The following is a 13,952-nucleotide window of genomic DNA, read 5'->3' as shown; positions in this document are numbered from 1 at the left end:
TGTTTGCTATACTTTCTGTTAACATGAATTGTTTCGTTATTTTTTAAATTAGGAAACATGCTGGTATTTAGGAGTTAAAACATGGAACTTGGTAATGTTGCACAAGATACAGTGCAGGTGAAGGGTTTAATGTACAGGTTGCATACTGTATTATATAGAGGGAGGATGGAGATGGTGGTATTAATGTGCAGATGTGCAGGTTAAGGTAGGTGAATGGGTTAATATACAGATCACATAGTGTAGGAGAGAATGGGGAGGTGAAAGAGTTAAGCTTTATTTGCTGCTGCAAATAAAGCATTCATTCTGTAGCTATGTTTCTGTTCCTTTTTTGTAGTGCTGACCATATACATATACATTACTGGACGAGAATATTTGTCCGAAAATCCTTTGCACCTACAATGAATGGACGAATGTTGTTCGAAAATCATCTTTTTTTAACACTCCATTTTAAAATGAACGTCATTTCTGAATGAAAGTCACATACACTGTCCAAAAAATGCGTTTGAGCGAGAAAAGTTTTACTTTCTGACCCTTCGAATTTGCCCGTCAATGCAGTGGAACACAAACATCGTTTTGACCCCACTAGCGGTTAGAAAATTAAATAAATTTTCTTAAAACAACAATTTTCGAATGAAAATCTATATGTGTATGGCCAGCATAAGTAAAACAGATGGGCCAACAGCTGTAAACACTTGCATCGTTTGCATATATGATCACATTGATTGGTCTCTCTACGACCAATCACAGTGCTCCCAAGATACAGAGCCACTCAAATGGGCTCTGCGCACAGTGGGGTTGATTTACTAAAGACAAATGCACTGTTCACTTTTTCAATTGTCATTTGCACTCTGTAATGGAATTATCCCCAGAGCTTAGAGAACGAGGTGACGCTGTGCTGACTTCTTTCATCTTATCATGTACAAGCAAAAACATGCTGTTTTTATTCATTTTTCATGCATGTGATTGGGTATTCTTTGCAAACTGATAGTTCACCGCATTTACTAAGCTCTGGGGAAACTTCCCTTACAGAGTGCAATTTTATTTCCAAATGGAACAGTAACTTTATTTCCAAATGGAAATTTGCCTTTAGTAAATCAACCCAGTGTCTGCAAACCATCAGAGGACAGTTTGGTTCACAGAAATTAATGGATGGAACCACCACCAAATGGTGCTTAAATAGTACCATTTATAAATAGTTGTTAGTAAGGTGGTTAGGTAAAAAGGGTTAAAGTCAATACCATCGAAGCTCAGCCGAAAAAAATGGTCACATATAAGCCCTGAAGACATAGGTGAGCGCTAGATGAATTCATGATTATTAGATTCCTCATTGTAACTGCAGCCTTAGCTTAGTAAACTTTGCTCATTTATCATGGTTTGCTGTACTCATGATAGCATGATTGAAGATACATAGTTAACAAGGCTGAAACAATGCAGATGTCTACCAAATTTATCTACTTACAATTCCTGCCATTTTGGTCCAACGAAAGGCAAAACAAACTACATTTTGATGCACAGGGCTAAAAAAATCTTTCCAGGCTCCCCAAGTGCAACCACATCAGTATTGTTCTGAACTCCTTTCTACACTGCTCAAAAAAATTAAAGGAACACTTTTTAATCAGAATATAGCATCAAGTCAATTAAACTCCTTGGATATTGATCTGGTCTATTAAGTAGCAGAGGAGGTTGTTAATAGTTTCAGCTGCTTTGGTGTTAATGAAATTAGCAACAGGTGCACTAGATGGGCAACAGTGAGATGACCCCCAAAACAGAAATGGCTTTTCAGGTGGAGGCCACTGACATTTTTTCCCTACTCATCTTTTCTGACTCTTTTTCACTAGTTTTGCATTTGGCTAGGGTCAGTGTCACTACTGGTAGCATGAGGCGATACCTGGACCCTACAGAGGTTACACAGGTAGTCCAACACCTCCAGGATGGCACATCAATACGTGCCATTGTCTCAAGAGCATGGAGGAGATTCCAAGAGACAGGCAGTTACTCTAGGAGAGCTGGACAGGGCTGTAGAAGGTCCTTAACCCATCAGCAGGGATGATATCTGCTCCTTTGTGCAAGGAAGAACAGGGTGCGCACTGCCAGAGCCCTACAAAATGACCTCCAGCAGGCCACTGGTGTGAATGTCTCTGACCAAACAATCAGAAACAGACTTCATGAAGATGGCCTGACGGCCCGACGTCCTCTAGTGGGCCCTGTGCTCACTGCCCGGCACCATAGAGCTCGACTGGCATTTGCCATTGAAAACCAGAATTGGCAGGTCTGTCACTGGCACCCTGTGCTTTTCAAAGTTCAGTGCAGGTTCACCCTGAGCAAATTTGACAGACGTGAAAGGGTCTGGAGAAGCTGTGGAGAACATTATGCTGCCTGTAACATCATTCAGCATGACAGTTTTGGTGGTGGGTCAGTGATGGTCTGGGGAGGGATATCCATGGAGAGACGCACAGACTTCTACAGGCTAGACAATGGCACCCTGACTGCCATTAGGTATCAGGATGAAATCCTTGGATGCTTTGTCAGATCCTACGCTGGTGCAGTGGGTCCTGGGTTCCTCCTGGTACACGACAATGCCGGGCCTCATGGGGCAAGAGTATGCAAGCAGTTCCTGGAGGATGAAGGAATTGATACCATTGAATGGCCCCCACGATCGCCTGACCTAAATCCAATAGAACACCTCTGGGATATCATGTTGCCTCCAGGTTGCACCTCAGACTGTCCAGGAACTCAGTGATGCCCTGCTTCAGATCTGAGAGGAAATACCCCAGGACACCATCTGTCGTCTCATTAGGAGCATGTGTCAGGCATGCATACAAGCACGTGGGGGCCATGCAAACTACTGAGTACCATTTTGAGTTGCTGCAATGAAATTTCAGCAAAATGAACTAGCCTACTGCATCATTTTTTTACTTTGATTTTGGGGGTGTTTTTTAATTTCAGTCCTTTGTAGGTTGATCATTTTCATTTCCATCAAACTATGGGGCATCCTTACGTTCCTAACACATTACCCAGTCCATATCAGTATAGATATCCAGCATGATATTTTTCCCCATTGAGATATGATGTGTTTTCAAAGTGTTCCTTTAATTTTTGAGCAGTATAAATTGATGGAAAATGCTTCTTTCTTGTAGATGACATAATGTCAAAATGTGCTCTTGTGTTATGAGTGGTGTATATGGGTCGGACTCTCCCTTCAAAGAGTTCCTCACTAACTAAAGCAATGCTGAAAAGTTAACTTTCAGTTCTTGTCCTCTACATTGAATTCTTTACATCTGCTGTGTGCTTGTCTTTTTTATCTTTTGATCAAAGAAATTAGAAAGGCATATTAGGCAAGACACTCATGCAATTGTTAACCTTTTTTTAATATTTGTATTTTTAAAAATGATTAATGCATACATACAATTTCTCATACATAAAAAAATAATCATATCTAATTTTCCAGGTTGTTGAAGATTGGAAATTTGTGGCTCAAGTATTGGACCGCATGTTTTTATGGACATTTCTTCTGGTTTCAGTCATTGGCTCCATATTTCTATTTATTCCAGTCATACACAAGTGGGCGAACATCATTGTGCCCATACATATTGGGAATATGTATGGAGACAGACCTACATGAACTTTTTCCTGTATATTTCCTAAAATACCATGCTGAATTATTTAATGTATAGCTCATATATTTGCTGCTGTCCTGACTATTTTGAAAATTAATGCTTTAAAGAAAAATATTTTTTATTTAAATAGCTTGAATATTTACAATTTAAATAAACAAAAATGAATTCTAATTGTGTTGATCTTAATTTTTTTGTGAAACGTATAGAAGGTCTATACTGCAAGATAAATAGCATCTCTATCACAAGAGTTTTGGTGGATTAAACACAGCCAATCAAACTGATAATATCATTGATTGCAATAGGTTCCAATAGGCAATATGGAAATAGTTAAAGAGTATGCTAGGACCCCCCCAAAAAAAATATACCGTATGCTGTACATCTCTGCTATATATGCATATTTCCTTTTTTCCCTTTAGAAACACTGCAAGTACAGAAAAATGCCTGTTGATCTGCCAGAAATGCACTCAGCTCTCAAATGCATGTGGGCTAAGACACAGCACTTCTGTGGACTGGGAGTGCCAGCCCTGCCCAATTATCTTTTGATAAACTACTCAAATCCCTTGCTCTCTCCTATTCTCTACAACATAAACCTTACTAGAGATGTCAAATTTCCAGAAAATTTGAAGCCATGAGAAAAAAACATTTTCTCTGTATTTTCTCCAGACAAAAAGCTGAAGGTTTTGGAAAAATTGAAAAAAAAAATCAGCGTGGGTAGTTTTACAAATTCAAAGTAATTTTGTTACACTGGGACCATGAAATGCCATGTATATAAAAGTATTATGCTTGAAAGAAAAGTACAGCTTATTCAGTAAATAAACTAGACTTGCTTTTTAAAATTTGTGATGATCCAGAAGCAGCAGAAAGAGTGTCTCCGGAAAGAGAACTCTGGAGAGAAAAGCTACTTGCACTTTCATTATGGTCCTCATCATTTAATTCCATGAAGTATATATCAATGTCTTTATGGCACCTCTGAAATTCAAGGATGTGTTTTGTCATCCTTGTAGCATTTGGAAAAGAATATTTCTTAACACAATATTTGCAAATTGCAGCTTTGCTCTTAGCAGAAATTGCACTGTGGAAAGGTTTCCAAACTCTAGATGTTGGTTTCACCATTTCACTGAGAGGAAGAAAAGAAAAAGCAATTTACTGACCAGACTATAGGTAAACATTATGCTGTGATGGTGGAGAGCATTAATAGGAATCATGTAAAAGTTATAAAGATAAACTAATTTGCCAAACAAAGTTACCCTTTTACCTGTCAATTAGAGAGAAGCGCCACGCTCCCCCCCAAAAAATATACTACAAATATTGTAGATGCTGACTTTTAAAAAAGGACACTTACATGTCCAGGGATCCAGCGATGACTGAAGCCGAATCTTCAATCAGCTATGGGTGCAGGCGCCAGAATCTTAAAAAAGGGAAACCAGCAGTGGAGCCTAGCACCTTCACAGCAAGTTTCCTATTGCACATGTGCAAAGCACGCTGTGCTTTGTGAATGGTCTCACATTCTTCTTGGACCTGTGAAGTGTGAAGGGGAAGAGGGGGGGGGAAACTTCCAGCTCAGATCACCACAGCGCATCTGACTGGAAGTGGGAGCGGGTACCTGTCAAAACCAGGTATCTGCTTCCCCTTCCCCCCAAAAAAGTGGCAAATGTGGCAGTAAAGGGAGGAGGGTGCAAACAAGTGGAATTTCCCCTTTTGGGTATAGTTCCGTTTTAAGACTTGAGATAAGGACAAAAAATATAATCTATTGTATCCTAACAATCACACAACTGTAGGACATACAAGATGGAGCCCACGAGCAAACTAAACTGGAGCCTTCCCACTGCAGTTCCCCCCTAGTGGCAGAAATGCATATTCCTCTTCTAAGAGAATTGCACTGAGAAGTACAGTGTTACTTGAATGTATTCCAGGATTTGCTTGTCTTCAGCTGGGAGAACTTGTAATAATTAAGGAACTTACATAAAGTCTCAGAAATCTTTCATTAATGCCTTCATGTTATAGATTGAATACCATGATATATATATATATATATATATATACATATATATATATATATATATATATATATATATATATTATTTATCATTGTAAAATTATTATTTTTTTAATTTTGCCAGAAAAAAAAATGAAAAAATGTTTTTTTTACCAGTGTTTCCATTTTTTTCTAGGACTTCCCATCTCTAGACAGTACTTAGTCTGTAGTCCAAGATAAGTATTTGGAGGGCTTATCAGACTCTTTGAGATATCTCAGGAAATGTGCACAGGACATCTCTTCGTTCTGCATTCCCCTGACCTGTTTTCAGCCAACAGCATGCTAAAGCAGAGTGGAAATGCAGAAAAAAGTACATACAAATATCTTTTAAATACCTTACCTGCCTTAAAGCCAATATCATCCTAACTTTATGTTTAAGCTCATTATGAAGTGCGTTGGTTGCACTGAAATCTCAAACAGTGTCGTCAGCCCTGCCTGAGTTCTCTGCTGCTGAACTACAATTCCTCCCTTCCCCTCTCCCACCCTTCCTCTTTCCCTCTCTCTCTCTTACTCTCCCTCCTTGTCCCTAGCTCTCATCTTCACTTTCTCTCCCCTTCCTAAACACCCTTTCAGACTCACTTCTACCCACTCTTCCCCTCTCTCATCTTCCCACTATCTCTCCGTCTATCTCTAGCTCCCTCCCACTATCTTCCTTTCTCTTTATTCTCCTACCCTCCCTCTGTCTTTCCCTTCCTCTCCCCCCTTTCACCCCTACCTTACACTCAAACAGGCTCTTTTCGATGATTTTAGGTTCAAGCTGCCTCCTGGTGACATAGATCGTTCTGCATGCCTTGTTTTTCAAGGCCTTGTTGACTTGCTTGAAACGTCGTGAATAGTAATTTTTAAGATCAAAGTGTGTGTTACTGTTACATTTATTACGAATGCAGTTGTTTAATGTAAAGGAAGAACTCTTCATTTGTTTTGTGTTCCCCTTTGGCACACCATGCTTTTTGTCTTCCATTAGTACACCATGATTTTTTTTTCCTTTAGTACACCATGATTTTTGTTGTCTTTGGCTAAAGGGCCAGTGTCATTGACACACTATGTTTCCCCAGCATATCCAGGCTGCCTTGTAGGCCTCTTTTTGTTGGTGACTGTAATAGGAGGTCTTCCACACTGAGCAGGACCTTCTTCTCTGTGTCATGTAGAGTTTGTCTTGGTGTCATTTAGAGTAAAGCTGGACATACATGACTCTGTTTTTGCCAATCAGCCAGAGGGCTGATAAAAAAAAAGAACCAGCAAAGTGGATAGAGAAATCCTCCCCACTGTAACACTGTGACATTCTGACAGTAACTCCACCACTATCAAAATACACTGATCAGTGCTGCAGCCAACTGGCAAGGAGGATTCCTCTGTCTACCTTGTTTGTGTAAATGAGGGAATCTGCTTAATGTTTTTTTCAATCAGCCCGCTAATTGCAGTGCTGAATGAACAGACATTTTTTAACAAGCTTGTTCATCAGAAGTCGATCATTAGGTCTTTGCTTAACCAGTCAAATTTCAATCAATCTATGGCCAGCTTTAGTTCTGAGAAGTATTCCAGAGGTGCAGCCAGTTCTCTTTACTCCTTCCTCTCTCTTTCTCTCTCCCCTTTCCTCTTTTCTCTCTTTCTCCCTTTCTTTTTTTCCCCTGATTGCTGCACTCTATACATTGTGTTACTTGCTCCAGACTCCTGTATGCTGTACACAATGTTGTGCATTACATTACACTACAGTCCTGACCAAAGTGTTCATTGTTTCAGTATTTTCTGGTTTTAAGTTCTTTTTTGGGCAGGCACCGACAACATGAAATGTAGAAGAAAAGTTAAAAAAAAAATTGATAATTTGTCCTGAAGTTTATATCTGTCTGTGAGACTGTCAAATGTGGCACAATAATTAGTATTGTGTATGTAAAAGGACCATGGTATGCTTGTGCAATGTATACAACTAGGCTCAAAGTCTACTCAATCATGCCCCTTTAAGCCACTCAGTGTTAGGCACTATTTGGTCATGCCCACCGTTCTCCCCTTTTGGCAAGATCAATAGGTATTTTTCTGTACTTGTAGCATTTGTAAAGAAACAAATATTTTAAAAATGTGCATTAATTGCAGCAATGTACTGAATGTTTTATTTTTATTTTTCCAGACATACACTTTAATGCCACCAACCACATGGACACAGTTGAGTTCTTCTGTATGTTTTATGACTGGTTCATACCTTTATAGTTATATCAGTAACCAGACTTTTAAAATGATAAAAATACCATATGTGATGATCTGCTTAGTTGGTTGAATATTTGTTTTATTATTTATATGTCTTTGAAACGTTATCCATGGTCCAATAAAATTACTTAATTGGTACATTTACAAAGTTTAGATCCTTTATAATGAAAGCAAAATAAATAAATCTATTATACTGTGATCAGTGGTAGCATATTCTTTAAGACTTTCTAAAAAAAATTAGAGAATAATAAAAATCATCCAGAATAACAGTTTTTTTTTCTCCAAAGTTAAAAATACCACAGTGCTAAAGAAAAAACAATAACAGCACATCAACAGTCTTTTCAATATGAAACTGAACACAGACTGGACTAATTTATCTAACTGCCTTTGCGAAGAAATGTGTTACCTTACAACAATCGATCATATAAAAAAATGTTCATTTTTATGTTGTCATTTTACAGTGCACGTTCAATGCTACAAAGCATTTGCCCATGACTAAGCTCCTACATGGTTTCCATAGGGGAGAACTCACGTAGTGCTTTTCTTACAAAGAAAAATAATGTGCTTTTATACATGTATATATAGCTTGGGTGAGGGGCTGAGGGTTCTCATAGATGAAGTGTATAAAACAAATAGTAGTGTTCGAGGCATTCACAGTACTTGACAAGGATATAGATCTCAGAAAGCAGTTTATATTGAGTGCCTGCTGCATTGGTGTCGACCAACCCATCTTTCTCTAGGCATTGAGAAAGGTGGGCTATGCCCTACCAAAGCATTGAACAGGCAATACATTTTGCTTTGTGAGATATATCTGCTTGAGTTCCTCAACCTCTACTCAATGTTTCACATATATGTATATCTTGCAAAAAAACATGCTTTGAAAGATTGTATTTCAGTCTATTACAGTAGCCAATGAGTATTTTCACTAACTTCATAAATTAAGCATGTTGTACATGTTTTAGCCATGCATTGCCTCTCATTTACTAATTCACAGGGCACTACTTGAAACCTTAGGGCATTTTTGTTTAGGTCATTATACTATTTCATTTAGTCACACAGTACATAGGATCTTTTCCCAAGGTAACATGTTTCTTATTTAATATACTATGCCCTGTTAGCTGTTTGACTGACTCAAGAAATTAGGGGCTGCATATTGGTTGATATGTTTAATAAATTCTATTCCTCTCACAATGTACTTGCAATATCAAAATGCTTCTATTTTTTTATCCTTGAGCTGAAAGTTTGGCGTTCATGTAATTAGATTTATTACATAATTTAATTTACTGAAAAAGCAAGCTTTCAAATTATGTTACACATCTAACTTATTTTAAATTGTATTTCCAGCCTACTGTTATACAAGTTATAAAATTATGTGTCTCATATCCTTGTTGTTCTAAAACTTGAAGATTTTTTACTTTTATTTATGCATTCTATGCAGTAATGTAAATAAACCTTCAGCGTGTAGCTCTCCTCGTAGCCCCCCCCTAATAATGGCCAGAGCCTGATCTTGATCTAGCGATATGCACAAGATCAGCGGCTCTCCTGGGCCTCTCCCTCCTCCTTGGCTGAGACACAGCAGTTGAAACCATTTGCTCCCACTGCTATCAATCACAGCCAGTGAGGAGGGAGCGGGGGGCAGGGCTAAGTCGTGCTCTGTATGTTCTATAGACACACAGAGGCTGCTTGGGAGTAAGCACTGGGAGCACTCATCAGGGGGGAGGAGCCTGGAACACCGGCGGGGGACCCGAGAAGAGAAGGATCCGGTCTATTCTGCACAAAGCAGGTAAGTTTGACATGTGTGTTATTTTTTTTTTCTAAGTGAACATTTAGTATCACTTTAAAGAGAAATATCATCATATGACCCTCTGGCTTCATTCCTTTCTCAATCACTGAACCACAATATGTTTGGGTTAGTGACTCAAAGTATCGAAGCACAAATGTCAGCATGGCAGCCAGGCAACTAGCATTTATAGAACGAAAAGTTGGCAAGTCCATGTTTTTTCAGGAAAGGATTCCTGTAAAGTGACCCTTTTCAGCCTGTCCCCCAGACAACGTCATCTCTGATGAAATGCTCAAGGTAGAGCCTGATTGCCTGGCGGTCGATGTCCAACCTGCAGCAACCCATGGGAATGCCACATTCAATATTACTGCTGTGCCATTGAAGCCTGTTGACTTTTTTAAATTGTGTGTTTCTTCTACTTCTTAATAAATTCTGTCAAACAGTTTTACACTATGGAAATGTCCCTTGCATCCTGTTTTTAAGCAACTTTGGAGGCGTGCTTTTGCATTTATTAACTGGAGGAGGTTAGATGCTGGATGGGATTTCTTAATTCTTTGAAGCACTGTCAGACCTATCTGTTAACACAGATGCCATTAATTTCTAGTAAGAAGCTGTAGTGTGTGTTCTGGAATGGATAAACTTTTTTCTCACTGACTGGAGTTTTGTAATACAGGAACTCTTTGTAAAACACTTCTTGGGGTTTTCTTTATTTGGCTCAAGAAGATTCTCTGCACATTTACTGCTTTCCTCATTATTTATGGACTTTGGAAAAAGTCTTTTCATAAGATTTGTTTTGTTCTTTTTCACTTGTTTGATTCATATTACATAACAGATTTTCAATTTAAGTATATATATTATTAACTGTTATTTACACTATTTATGTGTTTTTATAGCTCTGCACTTTATTTTTTAATTCATTTATAAAAGAAGGCCAGCCCTGTAAAGAAGCCTATCTATACTTAACTTTCCATCAGCCCATGCCTTCAAACAACACCACTTCACTGCAGGTATTAGACCCTTCCATCTGGCCTGTTGGACAAGGTCACTTTATGAAATAGCATTGTTAAGTTTTATTTGTGGTGTAAGCCATCATACAAGATCAGCATGTAAACACAACTGAGAAAGAATCCAATTCATGCTTGAAAAATGTAAATGTTATAAAAATGATCTCTATTATTATCAGATAAATGTATGTAATAGTTTTTACATTTTAGACCACACAGACAATATCTGGCATCACATATTATGCAAATAATATAGAAGGGTAATCATGATAAAAATTGTATCAGAACCTGCCTGCAATATCAGGTCCTTCCAGTTCCTATTGCTTATGCTCACCATAAGCAGGGGGAACAAATAAAATTACCTTTTTAAACTAATTTACAATAGCTGAGAACAAATTTCTCTAATCATAGGAAGGGCTTAGAAGGAAATCTGCATTGAATAAAGCTATTATTTTGCTGTCTGGAAGACAACAAAGGAAACATTTCTTGCTACAGCTACAGCATCTGAAAACATTTCCTGCTACATCAACATTTTAAGAACCAATATTTTTTCTCCTAAATTGGAATGGATAATGTGTTCACCTAAACATCATTTATTGTATTGTGTTGGTACATAATTTATTTGAGTGTTTCACTTATTGTCAGGTGCTTGGCTCTCTACCTTTGCTCCTTTCTCCCTGCTTCTTTCTTCATGGTTTAAAATAAAACACATCCAACTATACTGCACGTTGTATACATAAATTCATTTAAAAAAAACTATAAAAGGACACTCATGGTTAAAGGTACATCTCAGGGGAAACCAACTTGTCAGTATTTTCAACATAAAATATATAGCCTTAAATTAGCCTTAAAAGTGTCCTTTTATTAATATACAGTCATGGCCGAAATTGTTGGCACCCTTGATATTTCTCCAGGAAATCATGTATTTCTCACGAAACGTATTGCATTAACACATGTTTTGCTATACACATGTTTATTCCCTTTGTGTGTATTGGGACAAAACAAAAAAAGGGAGGAAAGAAAGCAAATTCGACATAATGTCACACAAACCTCCAAAAATGGGCTGGACAAAAGTATTGGCACCCTTTCACAACTGCGGATAAATAAGAATGTTACAAGCATGTGATGCTCCTGTAAACTCACCTGGGGCAAGTAACAGGTGTGGGCAATATAGAAATCACACCTGAAAGCAGATAAAAAGGAGAGACGTTCACTTAACCTTTGCATTGTGTGTCTGTCTGTGCCACACTAAGCATGGACAACAGAAAGAGGAGACGAGAACTGTCTGAGGACCTGAGAACCAAAATTGTGGCAAAATATCAACAATCTCAAGGTTACAAGTCCATCTCCAGAGAACTAGATTTGCCTTTGTCCACAGTGCGCAACATTATCAAGAAGTTTGCAACCCATGGCACTGTAGCTAATCTCCCTGGTCGTGGACGGATGAGGAAAATTGATGAAAGATTGCAACGCAGAATAGTCCGGATGGTGGATAAGCAGCCCCAAACATGTTCCAAAGACATTCAAGCTGTCCTGCAGGCTCAGGGAGCATCAGTGTCAGCGCGAACTATCCGTCGACATTTAAATGAAATGAAACGCTATGGCAGGAGACCCAGGAGGACCCCACTGCTGACACAGAGACATAAAAAAGCAAGACTACAGTTTGCCAAAATGTACTTGAGTAAGCCAAAAGCCTTCTGGGAAAACGTCTTGTGGACAGATGAGACCAAGATAGAGCTTTTCGGTAAAGCACATCATTCTACTGTTTACCGAAAACGGAATGAGGCCTACAAAGAACAAAACACAGTACCTACGGTAAAATATGGTGGAGGTTCAATGATGTTTTGGGGTTGTTTTGCTGCCTCTGGCACTGGGTGCCTTGACTGTGTGCAAGGCATCATGAAATCTGAGGATTACCAAAGGATTTTGGGTCGCACTGTAGGGCCCAGTGTCAGAAAGCTGGGTTTGCGTCCAAGATCCTGGGTCTTCCAGCAGGACAATGACCCCAAACATACGTCAAAAAGCACTCAGAAATGGATGGCAAAGAAGCGCTGGAGAGTTCTGAAGTGGCCAGCAATGAGCCCAGATCTAAATCCCATTGAACACCTGTGGAGAGATCTTAAAATTGCTGTTGGGAAAAGGTGTCCTTCCAATAAGAGAGACCTGGAGCTGTTTGCAAAGGAAGAGTGGTCCAAAATTCCGGGTGAGAGGTGTCAGAAGCTTATTGATGGTTATAGGAAGCGACTGATTTCAGTTATGTTTTCCAAAGGGTGTGCAACCAAATATTAAGTTAAGGGTGCCAATACTTTTGTCCAGCCCATTTTTGGGGTTTTGTGTGACATTATGTCATATTTGCTTTTCTGCCTCTGTTTTATATTTGTTCCAATACATACAAAGGGAATAAACATGTGTATAGCAAAACATGTGTTAATGCAATACCTTTTTTGTGTGAAATACTTGATTTTCAGGAAAAATATCAAGGGTGCCAACAATTTCGGCCATGACTGTATATATAAAATGCTCCGCATAAATGAGTACACCCTTTTAAAAAGTAAACTTTTGACAAAACTGAGTTTTAAAGAACATTTGTTTAGCTAATTACGTGAAAGTAACGTTAATAATATAACTTAGATTACAAAATCTTCAGTTTTACTCAAATTAGTTGATGCAAAGATTAATACACCCCGCAATAAAAACTACTACATCTAGTATTTTGTTATGACCTCCATGATTTGCATGGACAGTACCAAGTCTTCTGGGTATGGCAACATATTGCAGCAGCTATCTTTTTCCATTCTTCAGGAACGACCTCTTTTAGAGCCTGGATGCTGGATGGAGAGTGATGCTCAACTTTTCTCTTCAGAATTCCCCATAGGTGTTCGATTGGGTTCAGATCAGGAGATATATTTGGCCACTGAATTACTTTCACCCTGTTCTCCTTCAGAAATACAACAGTGGCCTTAGATGTGTGTTTTGGATCATTGTCATGTTGAAAAAGTGCATGACGACCAAGGGCATGGAATGATGGTAGCATCTTCTCTTTCAATTTGGAGCAGTACATCTGTGATTTCATTGTACCATCAATGAAATGCAGCTCCCTGACACCAGCAGCACTCATACAGCCCCACAGAAGAACACTGTCATGACCATGTTTCACTGTAGGCACCATGCATTTTTCTTTGTACTCCTCACCTTTGCAATGCCATACAGTTTTGAAGCCATCAGTTCCAAAAACATTTATCTTGGTTCATCACTCCAGAGAACAGAGTCCCAGTAGTCTTTTTCTTTTTCAGCATGGGCCCTGGCAAATTCTAGGT

General features: G+C 38.7%; 1 protein-coding gene across 1 annotated transcript in view; it reads left to right on the top strand.

The window, feature by feature from the left end:
• Positions 1-3,788, top strand: part of LOC149447547 (neuronal acetylcholine receptor subunit alpha-5) — a 29,869-nt gene extending 26,081 nt beyond the window's left edge. Inside the window, exon 6 of the mRNA XM_089652416.1 lies at positions 3,449-3,788. Coding sequence (XP_089508542.1) covers positions 3,449-3,622 — 174 coding nt within the window. The 3' untranslated portion in view covers positions 3,623-3,788. The remainder of the gene's footprint in view (positions 1-3,448) is intronic.
• Positions 3,789-13,952: the final 10,164 nt, after the last annotated feature.

Source organism: Staurois parvus, unplaced genomic scaffold (assembly GCF_062004578.1).
Source record: "Staurois parvus isolate SC_StPar_1 unplaced genomic scaffold, SC_StPar_1.0 ptg000682l, whole genome shotgun sequence".
NCBI classification, from domain to species: domain Eukaryota; kingdom Metazoa; phylum Chordata; class Amphibia; order Anura; family Ranidae; genus Staurois; species Staurois parvus.
This window is presented reverse-complemented; position numbering and strand designations above follow the sequence as displayed.